At 30.9% G+C, this 22114-nt stretch overlaps 1 protein-coding gene across 1 annotated transcript in view; it reads left to right on the top strand.

Moving 5' to 3' along the window:
• LOC136989938 (transmembrane protein 117-like) overlaps positions 1-22114 on the top strand; it is a 90187-nt gene that overhangs the window by 48916 nt on the left and 19157 nt on the right. The window contains exon 2 of the mRNA XM_067288246.1: positions 12065-12867. Coding sequence (XP_067144347.1) covers positions 12212-12867 — 656 coding nt within the window. The 5' untranslated portion in view covers positions 12065-12211. The remainder of the gene's footprint in view (positions 1-12064; positions 12868-22114) is intronic.

The raw sequence follows: 22114 nt of genomic DNA, 5'->3' as shown, positions 1-22114 counted from the left end.
CTTCCCTATCATCAAATGTTACGGCACGCCACTGCTAAAACCTAAATAGAGTTACGTGAAGAAAACTTGTCGTGGCCAGCCCGCGAACCCGAACGAATCAAACCAATTATTTAAAGATTTTATAAATACAGAATGTTATAATCATTTAAAAATGATCAATTCAATAAAAATTTTACCGTAGAATTTTCAGAAATGTCTTAAGACGCAATTCAATGGACAGAGTTTTGGAATTTACTACTATCGTAGCTTGACAGCTCAATGCATTAGGTAGTTAAGCCTAGCGTTCTGAAGGACCCTGTAGCGAATCCGAGAGAGCAGTCTCATGGACGGTCTGCCATGGATATATCAGATCGTCTCACATAACCCGTGCCTCCATTGTGGTCCTGGCCGAACTCACTATAGGTATGAATGCATAGCTCATATTCATTGTAAAAAAAATCAAATTAAAAACAGATTTTGTAGCTTATAAAATGCATAAATTTACACAGTTCGTGATTACAAGTATTGATTTCGCTAAAGTTAATACTTCTACATCTCAAAAGCTGACCTAATTTAAATTAACTACTAAAATGTTACATATCGATCTTGAGTTACTCAATTGTTTTACTGTAATTTAATGTTACGTAAAACTACATGTGTACATAAACCCAGTAGTATCAATTATAATAAAAGTCTTGCTTACCAGGAAAATATTTAGAAATGGAAATTAAGCAAATTACATTAAGAAGATTATTCTCTAATATTAAATGCTAAAATCATTTTATACATGTACATAACAGAGTTTTAAAAACTTTTAATCTTTTCTTATCTGTTGCCCTTTAAGGCCTTTACTAAGGCCTTTTCTCCATATTCATCGCGGATCCATTTAGTCAAACTTTTGATGAGCATGACCGAGTAGTGAGAGGGGATACTATGAAGATTTTATTCATTCTTATCTATTTCCGCCTTGTGGCACTACGAGGATCGTTTAAATCAAGAGTGGCGAACCGTTTTTACAGGCGTGTCTATAAATGGGCACGAATGGCTGGCTACTGTCGTATCACCTCCTACATCCGGTTTAAATTGGTAAGTTAAAATAAACTATCTATAAATAACATTGAAAGTAAACAAGGACAATAAAAACATTAAAATATGCTGTTAGGCATGTAAAAACAAATATTAAATAAGCCACTAGAGTTAGTTTGAAAGTGACAAAATATTAAAAACATTATTTATTGAAAGGAGAAGAAAAAACTTGAAATTCTAATTATAAAACCAAAGAATCCAAATTTAAAATCCATTCAATGTAGTTTCTAAACTTACTTTTCAGTTAACAGTTTCTCAATATTAAGATTGATTTTCGAGGTTGATAACAGAAACACATTGACCACGAGCGTCTGTCAATACAAATCAGTATTTATTTTTTAACGAAGCTCATTGCTGAAAACGTCTTCTCAAAAACATAGGTGGAACCAAATCTGCACACAAAACCCAGGGTAAGATCAAGCATTTCTGGATAGTCAATTTTAGGAACAAATTTCCTGAAGGCTTTCAAATCAGAAGTCGATGATTTACTTAACTCTCGAAATTTTGCTATAAGTCCTGAATGATTTTTTATGTCTACAATTTCCGATTGGATTTTGGGTGGATATTTTTTTATTTCTCTGTCCGAAATGGAAAATGGATTGATGAACAGAGTAAGGTTATTGCTTTCAGCTTCTAAGTCTTCGAAAGGGAATCAAATGACTCAGTTAGTGCTGTAATGGCAGAATGATACCTATTAAAGTCCAAATCCAAATTATTACACTCTTTTTAGAGTGGAAAAGTGGTCAAAATTTTTCTGAGACAATTTGCTTGAAAACAATTTTAGTTTATTCGTGAATGAACTAATTAGGTTGAACATTGTCGGAAATAAACAGTTTTCACCTTGGAAACGAGTATTAAGTACATTAAGATAATTCGTAATGTCTACCAAAAATGCTAAATCACAGAGCCAATATTTGTCTTTAAGTAGATCACACTCCGTGGGTAACTCACATTTAAGTTAAAAAAAACTGAAGCACTTGGTTCTTCAACTGGAAGAAACGTGCCAATACCTCTTCTTTTGAAAGCCAGAGCAATGCAACAGGAGTTTGTGTTCGTTGGTTTCCTCTTCGAATAACATTCTAAATTCCCTGCGATTGAGAGCTCGCGTTCGAATCTTATTGACAGCGCGTAATGGAATCGATCACATGACTGAATTTCATTTCTTCAGCACTTCCTTATGAATAATACAATGGTATTTAAACAATTTACGCTTAAAATTTTGATTTGCTTATTTTAAAACTACAATTTTTATAAAGCAAAGGTATTTTGTGAAAATGTATTTATTTTAATAGTAGTTCCACTAAGTAATTAATGGTAAAAACCTCAAACGACGAGATAATTCCTTCAGCTTTCCTTTAAGTCGTAAGTAAGAGCTGTACTGTTTGGAAGACAGCTTTTTCAAGACAGTTGTAGTTTTTACTTGTTTTTTAACATATATTTGTTATTCAATCTATGAAGATAAAGGAAGATGGTACAAGTAGAAACAAACTAGCTTAAGAAATACAATATTAGTAAATCAATTTGTTGGTTAGTTGTTACAAATCGTCTAAATTTTGATTCTCTGTCGAGATAAAATTTGGCAGGTGCTCTTGTTTTCTAATATTCTCCAAGTCTTAAAATTATTGATCATGGTCAATTTATTAACCTACACATTTAAATTTTTATGCAGTTTCTCTTCGTACAGCAAACAACTTGCAGAGCCTTATGAATAAAGAAATGCATCGATTCGAAATACTTAAACCAAAAGTCGAAAGATCAAAAATTAAATTTAAATACATTAAAATTATTTCACTATTCTATTTTTTCTTATAAATACAGTAAGATTTAAGAAAAATGTTATCTAAACTTATATAACGTCTTCTTTATACTTGGATAAATATCTATTATTAAACTTGGAGTGTTGGAATAAGGCAATGAAATATGAGAGCGATCTGCTAAAGACTTTCCGGGAAAACTTTCTATGCAAAACTGTTCTCCAGTTAGTTCTTGGAACCGTGAAGAAAACTCGGAAAACTCCACGCGACCAGCCCATTGGCGAGGTGCAAATCTGCGACCCACTACCAGTGTCCAATGACATTTTATCCATTTGGCCATTAGTGAATTTTAGTGTAAAAATATATTTCCTATTATTTGTTAATATTTAAATTTTAAAAATTATTTATTTTCACTTTAAATATTATCAAATAATCAATTTAATAAATAATAAAATAATAAATTCTTTTGAGTTAAATAAAATCTTTTCTTGAAAAAATAATTTGATTTTCGTAGAAAAGTCTACTTCTCAAATTTTATTTTCTGTAACAATATTATTCTTTCTTGAAATTCTACTGAAATAAATAAATAAATATTAAAATGATTTAAATTTAAATTATTTAAATATAAATACTAAATATTTCACTATTCTATTATAAGTATTTAATGATCAGATGGAGAAAATCTTAAAGAAATGTCTTATATAATTGCAAAAAATTTGTATAAATCTTAATTCTTTTTTGTATAGAAGAAACAGATTTCCCCTGAAAATAAATCGCAACGATGCGTTACAAACGGGTGGGTGTTTGCAAAAACATTATATAATGCTAGGATCTCAATCTTGAAGTAAAGAAACGATTGATTTTTACTTCTGAAGTGTGGCATAACAAACCAAAACTGTTTACGTCACTACTTTGTACGTTAGATGTGTAACTGATAAAATAATGTAACGTCGACCCGTGCCGTGTATTATTACTTAGTATAATGAAGGGGAGTCTATCGAGGGTATGTGTTACGTATTTTTCGGACAGTTATGTGAGGTGGCATTACAGAGAATTATGGGGATGGCAAGGTTGAAAAGTATAAAAATAGAGTTACATAATTTATGGACAATCCTTTAAGTAAAGTCAAATAATTTTAATAATAATCGTTTAATTTTTATATGGGTCTTCTAGAGTGGAAGTGTCATGTCTACCGTTCTAGGGAATCTAGGATCAAATCGGGAAGAGCAATTCGCTAGCAATTTTTCATGAGTGGTAAATTTTAGATATGTCGGGCTCCGTTCCTTATCTCCCGGTAATTTCCATTGTAGACCTGCTAGAATTCACGATTAGATGAAATAAGACCCTCTTAGCCCACAGTGCAGCGCAGGCTTAGTTTTTCGGGTCTAAGATCGCGGTCCGTGCGCAGAAGAGCGCAGAGTTTCAAATTTCTAAAAAAAAAAACTTGATTAAAAATATTTTTATCAAATATTTTGAAGTTTTACTAATACACTAATAACTTTCCCCAAGGCCCCACTAAACCTCCAAGCCGTTCTTTCACAGAGCACTAAGTGGCACTACTGTATTATCTATTGAGTTATACAGCAATGATTTTAATTGAAAATACTTATATTAATATTATATTAGCGGTGGTTAGAGAGCTTGTTTTTCACACCTATTATGAGTTCGGCTAGGTCCACAATGGAAATGAAGGAAGGAGTCCGATGTATCCGAACAAATCGCCCAAAAAAAATTTCTGTGGTTGCAAAGAGGAAAAAGTACGCCTTAACATCCTCGCACATTTGGTTGTCGAAATGTTGACTTGCAAAAATCATAAAAACACATAAAAAAAATACATAGAAAATTTGTTTTTTATATCTTAAAAACAGTCATTTTCTTCACTAAGAAGTCTTAAAATATTTTAAAATCTGATTACTCAAACTGACACCATTAAATGGTAGGATATTTTTATTTTTAAATTTCTAGAAACTTATTTTTATCAAATAACAACACAGATGTTGACATATTTATTGTTTTCTGGTGGATGATTAAAGTTAACCATACAGAAATCGAAATTTCGATTAGGAAACGAAAGAAAAGATTGTTCAAAATTGTTTAAAATAAGTATTCCGTATCGAATAAGTTTTTAAAATGTAGTGGAGAAAATAAAGAATTCCTTTCTCTGAATTAATTTCTTTCGGTTTTTATAGTTTTATTATTGGTGGATAGAATTTTAGATCAGTTAAAATATATTGATTTTACCAGGACCTTCACGGGATCATTTAGTCTGGACCTGTCTTTCTGATATAAAAAGGATGAAATTTATTAAAACCTCACATTTATGGGGTTACAAAATTATTTGTTACAAATTCCGTTGTACTTATTGCACATTAAAGAAAAAATCTTTATTATTTTGTCAAATTGTATTATTTAATACCTATAATACAGTCAAACCTGTCTCTCTTGTATCGGGGTTAATATGGATGTCATTAAGTAGTCATTTATCCTCCGAAAAGCTGGCCTACGCTTTTTGCTCGATTACGAAATTACCGGGGAAAATGCTTTCCGGGAGGTCTTTTAAGGGTAACTGGCCCCTATTTAGATGTTAGAGACGTGGAGGAAACCCAGAAAACTCCACGTAGCCATCCCGTCCTGCCGAGACGCGAACACACGACCAGTGTTCAGGGAATGGAACCGCTTGGCCACTGGTAACTCTAATACAGTCATCAAACCTCTGTGAAACCACAGAACATTTGTAGTCGGTCGCGGGTTTGCGCGTCACACCGTTGTGAGTGGCAAATCTGCCATAGGTTTTCCGGGTTTTCTTCACATGTCTACAACACACACACACACACAAAAAAAAAAAAAAAAAAAAAAAAAATTCAGCAACGAGTTGCTTAACTTTCCCGGGGACATTTAAAACTAAGTGCGGCGCCGTATGTTACGATATTTTATTCAAAAACTTTTTATATTTTTAATTATTATAAAAGGACAAAATGCTTAATTTTCAGGGATGACTTTTATAAAAAGAATTGTAAATGCTAATAACGAGTAAAATCATCTTTAAATCCGAACCCATTCGAGATACATGACATCTCTTTATTTACTTATCTCCTTGATCTTTAACCACTAAAATTAAATAGCAACCACACCCCTAACACTCAAATCGCACTGTAAAATTTCAGAAATTTTCGATAAAAAACACAGGCGTTATTAAGCTTCAAAGAGGGTGAACAAAATCGTGCCCCCACACACTAACATTCATAAATACAGAAAAAAAAACTCCGAACCTTTTTGCATTTATGAGTTCAAAAATGTAAAAATTTTAGGAAAGTCGACTAATTGCTATACTTTCCCTCAATTATATATAACAGGACCGAGAAAACAGTAGATGTTAGTTTTCCATAGAAAGCCCTCTCGGGAGGCATACCTTCTTGGCAAATCGTCTACGTGTTGCTTTATTATATTCCATCAAATCAAACCAGCCACACCTCTGAACAACGGTCTTTGACGAGAACATAAAAATTCTAAACAGAAGTCGAAGGTTGGAGGTTATTTTCTATACACATTTTGTTCGAAAATGTTTCAGTAAAAATGGTCGTTGCTTAGAGGTCGTCGTTGTTTAGAGGTGGCCGTTATAGGCGGTTCGACAATATAATTTTTAATGTCTTTTGTTTTAATACATTCGGGCTTCATAACGTATGCTTTCTTTATGTTTCAGAAGTTTTTATATTATTTCGAGAATTTAGTTCGAATCAGTTTTCATTTTGTATATTCTTTCTTTTTTTTTCGTTTTTGTATTTGGAATAATCTTTCGAAAAACTGTTAGAAAATATACAATTTGAAAAACAAATTTCCAAAAGGGGCTTAGCCCATAACAAGCCATAGCCGGTAGCCATTATGTCTTTTTTCCTTTCATATTTTCAGGAAATCAGTTTTCTTTGTCGATTCGAAAAGAGAGACGTGTTTTGAATATATGCATTTATGTATTGAACCTATTGTTAGAGTTATATGAAAAAATGCTTTGAAATATTTCTTTATGCTGAAAATTGATTAAGCTTTTTCTTTAACAAAATGTTAGATTTAATTTCTCTTGAAGATATATAAATACTGCAAAATACAAGTCATCTCAGAGAACCCTCAATTTAAAGCATTATAAAAAATAATTATATTATTAAAAATACAATAATCTATTGTTAGAATATTATCAACTCAAACTCTGGTGAGCACGTTAAGTGAAAGAAGAGAAAATGCGAAGTATTTGAAAATAATGGATAATAATTTTTAAGGATTTCCTTTGCAATAAGTAATTTCGGATTATTGTTTAATTAATATCAAATGTAAAGTAATGCATTTTTAAAAATAAACTGCACAAATAATATTATTCCCGTTTTACGGATCCCTAAAAGGGTCCATTCTCTTAATGGAACGATTTAAATCGGAACAAATTATGATTTTCGGATGTAAATTTCGTATTTTTGTAAATTCTCTCAAAGACCAAACACAGTAAAATTTTGATTTATTTATGATCATATCTCGTTCGAAAAAATATCTCGTAAATCGGGATGTTTTTCCTTCATTTCTTTTGATTAAAATTTGTATCTCATTCCGGCATAACCTAAGTCATCCTATTCATGTTTTCCAAATAATATTAAAGTGGTACAAAACACCTGTGTGTCTATTAACCAATGATTGTAAATGAAATAAATAAAATAAAATTTTTGATTAAACTATTCACCTAATACACAATGAAAATAAAAGAAAATAATTGGTTTGGTTTTGATGATATACGGCAACGCAACACGTGGCGATCTGCTACGGGATATCTCCTAGGAGGAAACTCCACGCGGCCAGTCCGTTGGCGACGCGAAAAACCACGGCTCACTGCAGTATTTAATGGTTTTTCCACTTAGCCACTGGCGGGCTGAAGAAATAAAATGGAGATTGAATTCGTAAGCGGTCTAATCTGAGTGTGCGGGATTTTCAATCTTGTCTCACTCGTAATTAGAATATTTTCTTCTCATTAATACCAGTTGGTGCTTGTATCCAGTATTTTGCCTCGTAAATCGGGACGTACTGTATTTTTACTTAACAATTTTTCATTTTTAATATTTACGCGGACGATTCGGGAATATCTCTTTGTAGTATCTATATATTAATTAATTGAAAGAGGGTTTTCAATTTGTACGACTTAGTTTGAATAAACGGCTGGGGCTAAAAATACGGTTCAGGTATCAAATTAAAGCTTTTATCCTGTAGATGATGCCGCTGAAGAGATATTTGAGAAACGTGCAATGGTTCAGGCGTGGCGAAGTGGAAAAGGTACAATGTTAAGTTTACGAGGCAAACATGATCTTGGTTAACCCGAACAATTTATTTGTGTTTTGCATTTTTCTTATTGTAAATGTTGAGGTCATAAATGTACATTTTAGTTACTAACTTGTAAGACCATTGATCATCCTCTCCCAACTTAACCTCACCGACGGCCGGATGGCCGAGCGGTCAAGGTGGCAGCCTACCGCTCTGGGGGACCCGGGATCGAATCCGAACGGGTCGAAAATCCCCAGGAATTTTTCGGGGGGTGGTCCGTTCGGATATGTCGGGCCCCGTCCCTCACCACCCGGTCGTCTCATTGTGGGCCTGGCTGAACCCATAATGGGCCTTCTAAAAGAGGCCCTCTTAGTGCCCACAGGGCGGAAAGAGTTAAAAAAAAAAAAAAACTCAACCTCACCAATCCATCTCTTCCTTAAAAGTCCGAGTAACGCCGTGTTCATGCAGCTAGTTTACTATATTGTGTAATGTATGTATTGTAAAAGATACCGTAATTATGTAGTGCATGCTATACAATTATAATAAGCTAATCGAATTTTTCATTTCTAAGTTTGTATTTTTAATTGAAATAAATTAAATTAAATATATTTAGTTACTAGTCTTCGAATTATTTATTTTTTTATTTTTAACGCTTTCCGCTCAGTGGACACTAAAAGCGCTTTTTTAATTAATACCCATCGTTGGCCAGACCCATAATGGAAGATTAGATTGGCTTGATGGAATGTGTGCAACGCAGTACATAGGCTATCTGCCAAGGAAGGAACCTCCAGAGAGGGTTTTCTTTGTAAAACTGGTCCCCCCATTTAAACGTTAGATACGTGAAGAAGATTCAGAAGACTGCATGTGCCCAATCTGTTGGTGATAGTGTTTAGTACCAATAGTGGGAGCCCACAATGAGGGCGATCGCGTGGTAAGAGGGACATATAATTACTGAGTTGCTCTCCGGAATTCGATTTCGGGTCCCCCAAATTGTAAGTTGATCCCTTAACCACTTTAGCCACTCGGCTATCGAATTATTAAATTTAAACTATTTATCATGTAAAAGTTTATAGAAATCATTATTTTATTGATTTTCTGCTCATCTGATTTATAGGCAAAGATGATAAAAAGTTCAAATACAATATTAAGACACTAGCGAGGTTGAGGCCAAAGTTTTAAACGCGAAAACGTGTACGTCGGACGTTCGGCGCCGCTTTCCCGTAAGCCTAGAAGTTTGACAATGGCGTTTGGAAAGCCAGTGGAATCATACTCGACATTCTAAACGCTATTGTCAAACTTCTACACTTACGGGAAAGCGGCGCCGAACGTCCGACGTACACGTTTTCGCGTTTAAAACTTCGTTCGGCCTCAACCTCGCAATTAATTCAAGATTTAAAAATATTCTAAATGTTACATTTTATTGATTAATATTTAATTATTATATTTATTATTTATTAAATGAACAAATAAAATATCTCGAAAACAGCAAAAATAATTAAAAACAAAGGAAAATACTTTAATAAATTTTAAGTATTCCATTAAACAAATTGACTAAAAAAAATTACCTTGTAAATTTAGTAATCATGTAATAACTATAATGGAATGTCATGGCAACGTTTATTAAATTATAATTTTATTTTAAGTTAATTAAAAACGAAAACAAATTCGAATTTCGATAATAAATTTTGAATAGTTATAAATATTAATAAATTGATATAAATGTTGAATGCACATTTATAATAATTAAATAATTTATATAGCAGTCTTTTAGTCTATTAAATTAATAAAATAATTATAATTTAAGAACTTATTTTAACTGTTTTTTTTAATTTCAAATATATTTTAAAGTTAAAAACATGCATACATTAAATATTAAGTTAATAAAATTAATTTTTCAATTTTGGTATTTTATAACATTCATTTCATAGTAATTTTAACCAGATTTTAAGATAATATAATAAAAATAATATCCATTAAAATTTTTATTACAATTTAGTACGGTATTTAAAGTTTTTTAAAATTGATACCGGGTGATTGACTCTTTCCCTCATCACTTGGCAGCCACATTGTGGGCCTGGCCGCACCCTTTATTGGGCTTACCAGAAAGGCTCCAGGACGGAAAAAAGTTAAAAGAATTAAAATACACTTATTCAAAACTGTGTAGAGTGATGTTTGAAACCAAATCTGTTATATTTAAGGGCGTGGGGAAGACATTTACATAAATAAAAAATTAGTATCAAAACTCGCCACTGTGGCACTTTTGGCATTGTAAGCAACGAAAATTTTATTTATACAAGACATGCGCACTATACAGAGGTCAAAGCAATTTAGGGAATACTGCTCACCCCATTCTGAGGGTGACTTAATCTTCTTCGATGCTTCTCACGTGCAGGGTGATACTGTTTTTAAAACCTACCAAGTCTCTTGGAAACGTCCCTTCCATAAACAACACTTTTTAAGTGTCCCCACAACCAAAATCACACGGACTAAGATGCAAAGCGCCAAAAGTGCCATGGTGGCGAGTTTTAGTACTAATTTTTTCTTTTTTGGAAATGTCTTACGCATATGTTGAAATGTCACCACACCAAATTTGGTTCTATTTAGACTGCAAATATGTATAAATATCCTTAATTACGAACATTTGGTGTATTTGTTTATTAAAAACTGAAGATAATAATTAAATAATAAGTTTACAAAATGTAATTTTTTACTAATTCATATTTAATTACTTTTATTTAGCGCAATTTAATTATTTTATATCCGTATTTGAAAATTATTCATTGTATTTTGCATAATTTCTTTCTTGGAATGTAAAGCTGTATTAATGTTAATAATGTATTTTATATCTCTTTCTTATTATTATATTTGAAATTCTTAAAAATATTTATATTTTAATGTTAATTTTAAAAAACAATTATTTTTATTCCTGAAAACAAATTAAATTTGTAAAATAATACGTCAGTTAATCGAGTTACTGACACGTATTATTATTTTATAAATTTACATGTACTGTACATGTATACTTTATATGTAAAAAAACTAGATAATTATATGCATATATATTAAGGAAAAATAATAAAATAATTAAAAAAATACGAATAAGAATTTGTCCCTGAAGAGTTTTCATATGAAATTCGACTCGTTTGACCTTTAAATCCAACTCCCTTTTACTTATTTCAATTGATTTTTTTTCTTCTTCAAATAACTTCGACTTCCAAACATTTTTTGAATACTTATAATTTTAATAGAAGTCATTCTTCCTCGTCAAACAGTTGAAGAAATTAATGAGAAGTTTTTTAATTATCTTTATTTTTTTTTCTTCTTGAAAGAAAATTTTAATAATTTTTTACGATTTGAATAATTATATTTAGTACATAGATGCGTAGATTGTACACATATACAGTTTATACATAATCAGTTATGTGTATTACATACACAGGGTAATTGAAAAGTTAGTTAATCGAGTTATCAAACCTTTTAACATCTCGGTTCACTGACATTTGGGTTACATTTTAAGAGTAAAAATATGACTGATTACGCATACCTGTTATCCTATTTAAGAGAAATAAACAAAAAAAGTATTTTTGATTTTTTATCTAATCTCCTTTAATTCTGGATTATTTTTGTTTTTTAAAATATTAATTAAAAAGTTTGAAAAATGCATTTTAAACATAATCTGAAGTAAACATATGGTAACTTTTAAGATATTAGCAATAAATTTATTTTTTATTAGCGTATTTACGTAATGAATAGTTTCGTAATCTTCATTAATATTTTAAAAGTTCGTACGAGAATATTAAAGAGGGTAAGGAGACGAGATTATTATTGCCCCACAGTGACGCCAGTGTTGTTTGTCACCTCTGGCATGACCGTTACCATGACAACTCATCCAGTCTTGTTACCTAGGAAACCGCTTTATGCCGTACTCAACAAGTGTCCATCTTTTCTTATTGCAGGGTGCCAGTGACCACGAGGCCTTTTACAGTGTGACATGGAACGATTAGCGTCTCGTCTTCGTTGCTTTGTTAAGCGGAACATGAGAATTCCATTCACTCATCCATTCTCCCCACGCGCGGCCCCGATGCCGCCTAATTAAATCCCCGATGCCGCCTTACGCGCGGCCTTATCTTGAATACGTCATGTGCCAAATGGAACGTGACGCATCCGATCCATACCTAGACGGTTGGGAAGCCGTCACTGCTGAAGCAATTCGCCATTTTGAAGAAAAGTACACTTCAGGCAGCCGGACATCACTCGACAGTTGGCCCTCTTCGTCCACTCCGAGTGTGTCAGGTTTACCTTATCTATCCAGGAAGGATCGCCCGAAATCCGACTCGTGCGTCGAACCCACCTGTTTGCAATTCGTATTGCCATCGAGGCGCACCGCTTCGGAAAAACTCGGTCGAACCACTGTCACTTTTAATCCTCACTGCCAACCCAAAGAAACGGAAACAAATCTAGAATCAAAACTAAAAGACATACGTTACATAGACGACAGTGCCAAGAGTTCATTATCTGCCAGCTTAACCGATTATCCTTGCTCTCCACCCCTGCCAGCATCCAAGCCACTTCACCTTCCCGAAGAGAACAAATTAGATGAGGAAACCGAAACTGCTGTTGCAAGTCCAACTACAGAATCGTCAAAAATCGGAGGATTCACAGACCAATCTACAGATTCGGTTGACATTATCCATAATCAAAATAAGCACGATGTGGATAGTCAAAGTGTCTATTCTCTTTATATGGAAAAAGATTTCAGGTAAGTCTCATAAATTGCCCATAATATCTAGTATAGTGATGTCATATATCTTGATTTTTCGTGGCATCGCACGCGCATTTCGTTTCGTCAATTTTGTAATCCAATTTAAACACAAAACAAAGCAAAATTCGTAAGACGATTAAATAATAACAGGGCTTAATTTAGACTCCTCGGGGACCTAAAACAATTAATATGTACTATCCATCGTTATTCTGTAGAAGGGCCTCTTATATAAGTTATTATAATATACGAGGACTTTCCATAGAATAATAAAGAACATTTTAGTCATGTTCTAGCCCTAAACTGTAATATATTAGAGGTCTTTCCACTTAATAGTAATGAACAATACATAGACTATTATATTTTTCTTTTTAAGGATGAAGCGAGGCCCTTCGTAGCGCGAGTCGTTAAACTATAGTTTGCGTGCAAATTCGGCCTTGATAATTGACTTTAATTTAAACAGTTATAATTATCATACGAGTAAGAGAGGTATTTTATTTTTAAAAAAATTATCGAAAAAAGTAGCTTCAAATGATGAAGAAGGATGGAATTTTAAGAGGAATTTGCAGGCCTCATTAAAGTCCATTTATATAACTCAAAATGAAATTAATCACGCGTTTGAATTATGTTGGAATTTACTTATTTATCAATTGATTCAGTTTGATTTTCATGATTATTTTTTCCAAAATTTCATTAGAAATTAACGCTTCTAGAAATGAAATATGTAAACATTTTTCTCATTTTGTAAAATGAACGCTATTTAACTATAATCCCCTGGATAATAAATAAAGCGTTAGGCTAATTTAAAATTAGAGAAGTGGAGTAATTAATAAAATGTCGATAAAAGTCGAAATAATTACATGGGAACGCAATTATAAAGTTAGTTTCACACTAATTAGTTCCCTTTTTTTAATATTGTTAAAGCTGAAATATTTAAATTATACACAATTTGAGACGAACATGAAAATAATTACACTAGTGTTTAATTGTGTTCTTGTGAACACGTATAAAAGGATACAGAAACGCGATTAAGCAGTAGAGGAAGAACACGTAAAAATCACAGAAACAATTGAACAATAGTAGAAATAAATTAATTATTAGCAAAGGAGACGTATACAAGTATAAAGACACAAACACAATTAAACAGTAGTGTAGTCAATCTTTATATGCTTTTCTCCGCCTACGTATACGTGAAATTACTTTGAAAGACCCTTCTGGTGTTAGAATCTTGCAAAAGTTATGTAAAAATAAAAGTCTAGGACGAAAATTTACTTAAAAGACACGTAAAAGAGCGAGAAGATTTTACAAAGGTTGATTCGCTAGTGTTTATGTTCCTTCGTATGAGAAGGGCGTATTAAGAAGGCGTCAAATGATCTTTTACGTCCGTCTACAAATTATGTATGTTTTAAGTTAATTTTCTCTCTGGATTAACTTTAAAATACACTTCAAAACGTTATCATTCGCAATTATGCTACGTGAATTTTGCTTTCAATTTTGTATTAATAATGAAGTATACAGATTACGTTATAATTACTAAAATTAATTTTTAAAATATCTCTCAAGATTTTTATGTAAGTTACATCAATAGATTTTAATTCAATTTGCTTGCTAAATATGAGCATGTTGATTACGTTGGATCCAGTAAACCGAAATTCCACGCCTTACTAAAATGCTCTTTTATGAAGCTTCTATTCAACCGAAAATTTATGGTCTTGAATACAACTCATTAATTCCTTGGAGTATTTCGATTTCATACGATCGTAAAACGAGTGAGTTCTTTTTTAAACTCTTAATTAAACTAGCAATAGTTTTAAGAATCTAAACTTTCTTCGCATAATTTAAATTCAGATTTTTATAATCGTGTTATAAATAACAGGATGAAAACACACAAAGTTCAGGTCAACGTTTCCTCGTCTTCCTTTGGGAAACTCCACGAGAGCATCCCGTTGATCGGGTGCGAATCCACGACTGATTGTGGTTTTAGCGGCCATTGATGGGCACCCATTAGATTCGACAAATTCCTAATTGAATATTCTTAATTCTGTTTTAAATCTAAATAATAATAATTATTATTTTATTGATTAGTTTTTATGGACAGTTACAAGCTTCTGTTTAAGCAATAATTTTGGTGGGTATCGACTATGGTCCATGCATTAATATCGAACGAAAGCCGTTATAATTGCTAAAATTTTCTATCAGTCGATAAAAATATTATCCTTTTAAAAATTTTTATCTTATAAAGCATTTAAAATTAAAAAATTTCTTTTGTGTACTTATAATTAGCTAATGAGTTTCAGCTTCCTCCCGTTTTACTCGAAGTTTCAAACTTTCAGTAATGAAACCTTTCGCTACTTTTAAATACGTAAATTTTAAAACTTTGATTATAAAACTTATAACGAAAGAATCCAAAAAATAGAATAAACTAAAGTAATGGAATGAAATGGAGTCTCGGCGCCATGTTTGTACAGTCGCTCTGACGCCATCCATAAATCGTTAAAGCTAAACGGATTATCTACTTTATATTTTTCTTCATACACAGGAAAGTAATGGAGACAGGAAAAGGGTGATTTCGTTTACTTATATTAAAGGTATTAGTTATCTTCTATCGAAAATTAGGAAGCTGAAGAAATGAAGATGAAAGAGCATCATATCGATTTCATTTGCAATTTATATAATTACATATTCGATTATATATAATAATATGAGATTAAACAATACACAACAGTGTAAGAAATGTGAATATTAAACTTTTTATATCATACAAATATTCTAATTGCCTCGAAAACTTCGTTTTTGTACACGTTTCGCGAGTACACGAACCTCGTATATTTAAAGAAGGATCAGGCCTACAATTACTTCTTTCTATTATTTTAAAAACAGTTTTAAACAGAGAAAACAAGATTACGTGAACAGCTTTATATACATATATATTTTAACAATTTGCTTTGTAAATGAATATTTAATTACTTGGTAATTCATAACTAGTCTACTTACGAATTATCATCTTGTACAGAGATATAAATTGATATTTATACATTAAAATTAGTAAAGTGTAAAATTTGTTCCATGGAAATTTTAAAGTGAGTAGTAGTTTTTTTTTTCTTTAGTATAATAATAGTATCTAGCATTAACCTGCTTTATAATTAATATAATACTATTCATCAGGAATCAATTGGATCCAATATTCCGAAGATTTTCTCCTTATACAATGCCGTGACATTGATTATTTGTGATGAAGTTCCGATTAATTTTTTTAAATCTTTTCCTTTTTCCAATTTTTTTATCCCATTTTTTCATTTTTTTAATTCTTCACTTAAGTATTTTTTCATTTAAATAAATTTCTTTACTTAAATTTTTTTAATTTTTCACTTCAATTTTTTCATTTTTTTAAAAATTATTTACTTCGAATTTTTACTTTTCAATAATTTTTACACAAAGCATTTTTAATTTTTAGAAATTTTTTGGTTATTTTTTAAATTTTTTACTTCTATTTTATTTTTCTTTTAATTTTCCACTTATAAGTTAGGTATTTTTTTATTTTTTCTTCGAAAAACAGTTATAATAACGTTACGAGAGTGTTATTAGAAAACACTTCTAACACCAAATTTACTTTTCTCAATAATTTTTCCTTCCTTTATTATTATTTAATATCAAAAAATATTAAAATTATATAATACTTTTTACAAAATTTATATAACTATTAACTTTTCTTATAAGTAAAATGTTTTATTTTAAAATATTGATCAAGTATTTTTATTGAGATTTAATTTTAAAATCTGCATACAATTTTACGAATTAAAATCTTTCATAATAAAATAATATGCTAAAGAAAATGAATAAAACATTGTTAAAAGTTATTTTATAAAATAACTAAATAAATAATTAAGTTTAATTGGTAGAGAAATTCAAAATCATTTTAATGCTTAACTATATATTTAGATCAATACGCTCCGCTTTACGACATATTTCTTTACAAACCCCGCTGTACGACCTCTCGCTCTACAAACCTGCTTTTACGATGCTTGTTAATTTTCTATTAAGATTATACAAAATGCAACATGTTTCGTTGATCATCTGCGTGCTATTGCCCAATTAAAATGAAGTTTACTCAAAGTAATTAATTAATTTATTTTTCTAAACTTTATTGATTCTGTTTACTTAATTTTTTAAATTATATTTTAATTAATTTAACAATTAAATTTATATTATAGAGGCATAAATAAAAGTCGAAAAAATTTCTTAAAGTTTATTTTTACTATGGTTTTAAAGTTTCGAAGATCGTTTAAAATTCCTCTTTTTTTTTAAGAATTTTGTTAATTAAAGATGCAAATTATATATAAATTCTAATATAAAAGATTATAGGAGGTGGGCAAGCAGTGACTTACGAAGGCTCTTTATTTGTTTAAAATTGCATAATGTAAAACTCGTATCATAACAATATAGTCGACAGTTAGAGGACGGTCTAATGCAAGATCTCATGCTTTTAAAATTTATTATTATTTGATGGGAGAAAGGGTTTCTTAAAGCTTAGGGACACAATAGATTTGTCCAAAGTCTACAATCCTAATTAATTAGAATTCTGAATTAACTAAGATCAAATTAAGCCTGTTGTCATCCTAATCTATAAAGTATAAGAAACTCTTTCTCCTCCAACGAATAATGATAAATTTAAAAGCGTGAGGCCCTAAACTCTCGCTTCCTATCGCGAGGCTCTGCGTTATATCTTGTTTAGTTTATGTATAAATCCGACTTTACAGACATTTACGCATTATCTGAGGTCTGTAAGAGCGCGAGGTCCTATATTTGTTTTATTTGTTCACTGCAATGCGACAATTGGGCGATCTACCGAGGGTGATGCTTCCCGGGAGGACTTTCTATAGGAAACTGGCCCCTATTTAGGTGTTAGTGTTGGGCCCAGTGATTTGGTGATAACAGTGTCACCAAATCCATCAAACACCACAAAATTCACAGCCACTGAAGGGTTCAATATTTAAGGATCAATATTATCACACAATATTATCCATAATCCTTATAATCTAATATTTAATATTATGGAAAAGATCCGTTTCATGTCGATTTACGCGATTGGCGCTATTTAGAAACTATATCGAGTTAGGCTGTAAATGAATAACATAAAAGTGCAGAATAGATAAAATTACCGAATAAGTCAAATGTTTACTTGATATATCTAAAATATATAATTATATTTTTAATACTTACATTCTACTATTTTATGTTCATTATTTGTTGAATTTTTCTTATGATCTAATATTAATTTATACTAGTTATAAACTAGTGTGAATTAGCCTTATTGTAATTACGAACTAGTTTAATTATAATTAAAATGATTAAACTCAAAAGGTAGTTAAAATTTATCATTATTCAGTACAACCCGATACAGGTTTATACTGGTTCACTTACGATACACGCTATGAATCCATAACGAAAGGTACATTTTGTTTATAATATAATTCCTTAATTCACTAAAATTAAGAAATTAAAATGCATGGAATTAACTATAGAAACTTCAGATTCTTAAATTGCTTTTCACAATTTATTTGTGCTCCTCTCTCTTCGGGAAACTTGTGGCGATTCTGTTCAAACAATAATTGTTAAGCTGTTTTCTGCTCCACTCATCATTAACATAACAATATGTTGTTTTATTTATGGGAATAATTAACACGTAAACAATATTTAGCGATAATTTAAGTCATTTTAAAGTCTGAAGATGCATTTTTTAGAATCATAATTTCGTTTTATATTATTATCTAACAGGTTTTCCCGGGCGACAAGTACTTATAATAAGGAGAACCGCATTAAAAGTTTGGTTATTTTAGCCTACCATTATCTTTATCAGGAAATTTCAGGGAAAGAAATTAGGGGAAATGGAGTGCCGTAGTTTTATAATAGCGATAGTTTCCTCGGGATCCTAGAAAAACTTGATCCGGGTCGGTCAAAGGTTTTAGGATGTATAAGGACGAAATAAGGGATGTAGAGATTTTATGATAGCCTGAATTTTCCGCAGTGACCTAGACAGTGACTATTAAAAAATTTGGTACAGATTGGTCAAAGGGTTTAGAAGTATATTTGAGATCATATATACAGACAGACAGTATACATTCTATTATATACTGTATATATATAGACTAAGTTACTTGTAGTATTTTTCAATTATCTATATAATTTTTACTTACTATTTTATACGATTTTTTATCAATGTATTCGTAAATTAATAAAAAAAACATTTTTGATTTTTGACATTTATTTTATTCAGTTAAACTAGAAGAAAAAATAGGTTATATATATATAACTTCAAATTAATTGCTAATTTTTAATATGTAAAAAGCATATAAATATGTTTTTACATATTAAATTAGCAGTTAACGTTGTTACTGTAACAAAATTGCTTGAAAAACTATTTTTAATTAACTTAAATTATTATGTACGGTACCTCATAATTGACTTTATTTCCTCATTTTTAACTTGTAAATTTGATATGCCGCGTTGTTTAGAATTTAAAATGCATTTCATTTGAAAGAAAAAAAGTATTTTCAAGAAGAAATTGGATGATAATTATAAGTAATTATAATTTAAATTAATTTATTAAACAGTAAAAACAGAAACACGCAAATAATGTATTTATAATATTAAGATTTGACTTTAGAAAACAGCAATTATTGCTGTTTAATTTGTAATTTTTCTCTTGAAATGGTGTTGTAAATTAACAGTAATTGCGAGGCGTTGATCGTAACTGCAGAATTTCTGTCATTTTTATTTAAACTGAACGAAGAAGAATATCGTCGCAATTGTTGAAGTCTGTAAGAGTAATCCTTCATAAGCCGACATGCAATACAATGTGGAATGATAGAGTAGAAAATTCACAATAGAAGATATTAAAAAGGAAAGTTTAAAATATAGGGCCACCCCATTTTAAAACTTGAATCGATAAATCAAGAATCAAGTTCTGGCAACTTATAAACCTTTATTTGAAAGCTTAATATTCTTTTATTATTATTATTATTATTATTATTTAAAATTATTATTTTCGTTAATCCATTCAAGGCTCAATTAATATTTTAAATGTTTGAAGAACAATAAAAATAAAGAAAATAGTTCATATTTTCAGCCGATTTAATAATAAGTTGAAATACAAAATCCACGATTTCCTTCGTAATCATTTTAAAATTATTCCCAAATTAAGGGATTTTTTTAAAAAATTTGTTCGGTGTATTTTTATTTAATTAAAACTTTTTAAATTAATGAAAAATTAAAAACTGTGTATTTTTAAATGAATAATTGTAAAATTAAATTCATTTTTATTTATTTGTTTAATTGAGTTTTTTAAATATTCAATTAGCATATTCAATAGTAAAAAATTTAAATGAAAATAATTACATTTTTCAGCAAAAATATGGATTTTTTCCAACTTTGTTCGTTTTGTGAAGATATTTATATATTTTTGTTAATTAAAGATCAACATAAGTTGTATTTTTTTAATGGTTTCTGATTACTTTCGCTCCAAGCAATTTTCTGCCTTTTTTTTATATGGTTGTGAGTTGCAGTATCCATTTTTATTTATTTGTTTAATTGAGTTTTTTAAATATTCAATTAGCATATTCAATAGTAAAAAATTTAAATGAAAATAATTACATTTTTCAGCAAAAATATGGATTTTTTCCAACTTTGTTCGTTTTGTGAAGATATTTATATATTTTTGTTAATTAAAGATCAACATAAGTTGTATTTTTTTAATGGTTTCTGATTACTTTCGCTCCAAGCAATTTTCTGCCTTTTTTTTATATGGTTGTGAGTTGCAGTAATTATTGTTTTAACAGTTCTATCCTGTAGAACTTCCAATAATTTCTAATGGTGTTAACCTGTTCTTCCGGAGTTTAACGAGTTCTATGTCAATTTAATATCGAGTTAGAATGATTATAGTTTACGTTTCCACGCTTCCGGGCCTAGTTAGAACTTCTATCTGAAATTGCAATTTTATTTGAAACGGGCCAAAAGCTTAATGTTCGGACCATTCCACCTAACCCACTAATGATATCCGTAGTGAAGGGGAAAGGAGTAAGTCAGTGGTTACTAAGGATCACTACAGCAGGGAGGCTGGGTCTGATCACGTAGCCTAGCTTTTTTTTTTAATGTTCTGAGTTGCAATGTAGCCCTAGAACTCGGACCCCTTTCCTGTTTTAGTGGTTTATGATTTCCACTGACTTATCCTTTACCAGTGAACCTCTGCTGAAACTTTTCCACGAGGGAAAAAGGGATGTACTCCCAGCATGGGCGGTTGTAGAGGGGACAAACGAGTCACATGCTTATCCCTGGGATCGAAAAAAATTCCACAAATTAGAATCGTAAGTGATTGAGGTATGTAACATTACATCCTCGACCATGGGCGCTTTGATGCAATACTGTATTCTATAATGTACTTGTGAAAAAATTCCAAAAGTTAAATAATTAAATAAAAATTTATTGATGTAATTATTTTTCTGAAGTTTTGCCCTCCTGGTAAATTTTCTGGGGACGCCCATGACTTCCACTTTCATAATCATTGCTTAAACCCCTGGCTTATATCAGATAATTTACTACTGAGACAGAGAATGTACTTAAACCTAAAGATTGTCTCGAATAATAAATTCTAAGGAGTTTCCCTAAAGGTTGATTAATTAATGGCATACAGTCAGTGGCGTAGCGTGGGTGTCAGCCACCCGGAGCGGAGGAAAATTTCGCCGCCCCCTTATTTAGGTATTATTATTATTTATTGTGAAATTTTGCCGCCCCCTTAAAGTGCCGCCCGGGGCGGGCCGCCCCTGCCGCCCCCACCACACTACGCCACTGGATACAGTCCAGTGGCTACCACGTTTCCCAGATTTAAGCCCTTTGGATTTCTATCTGTGAGGTGACGTCAAAACATGTTCATGCTGTAAAATTGCAGAATGTTGTTCATCTTAAACCGTGATGCTTATGTTAATATTCAACGGGGTGTGTTGGTCAAGGTCTATGAAAAGAGGATAGCCTTAGATACGTGAAAAAATGTGGAAAATTCCACTTGGCAAGCCACTTGGTAAGATTTGAATATAGAACAAACTATCAGTGTTCAGTGATTTCATTCACTCTGCTATTGATGGCCCTAATGAAAATCAATGAGAAGACTTGATTACATAAAAATATTTAAAGAAATCAAGCATTTTCTTATAAAATTTCGCAATTATTATACACATTTTTTGAAATTTTCTATCTG

Source organism: Centruroides vittatus, unplaced genomic scaffold (genome assembly GCF_030686945.1).
Source record: "Centruroides vittatus isolate TY-2023 unplaced genomic scaffold, ASM3068694v2 scaffold_769, whole genome shotgun sequence".
In the NCBI taxonomy this organism is placed as follows: Eukaryota; Metazoa; Arthropoda; class Arachnida; order Scorpiones; family Buthidae; genus Centruroides; species Centruroides vittatus.
This window is presented reverse-complemented; position numbering and strand designations above follow the sequence as displayed.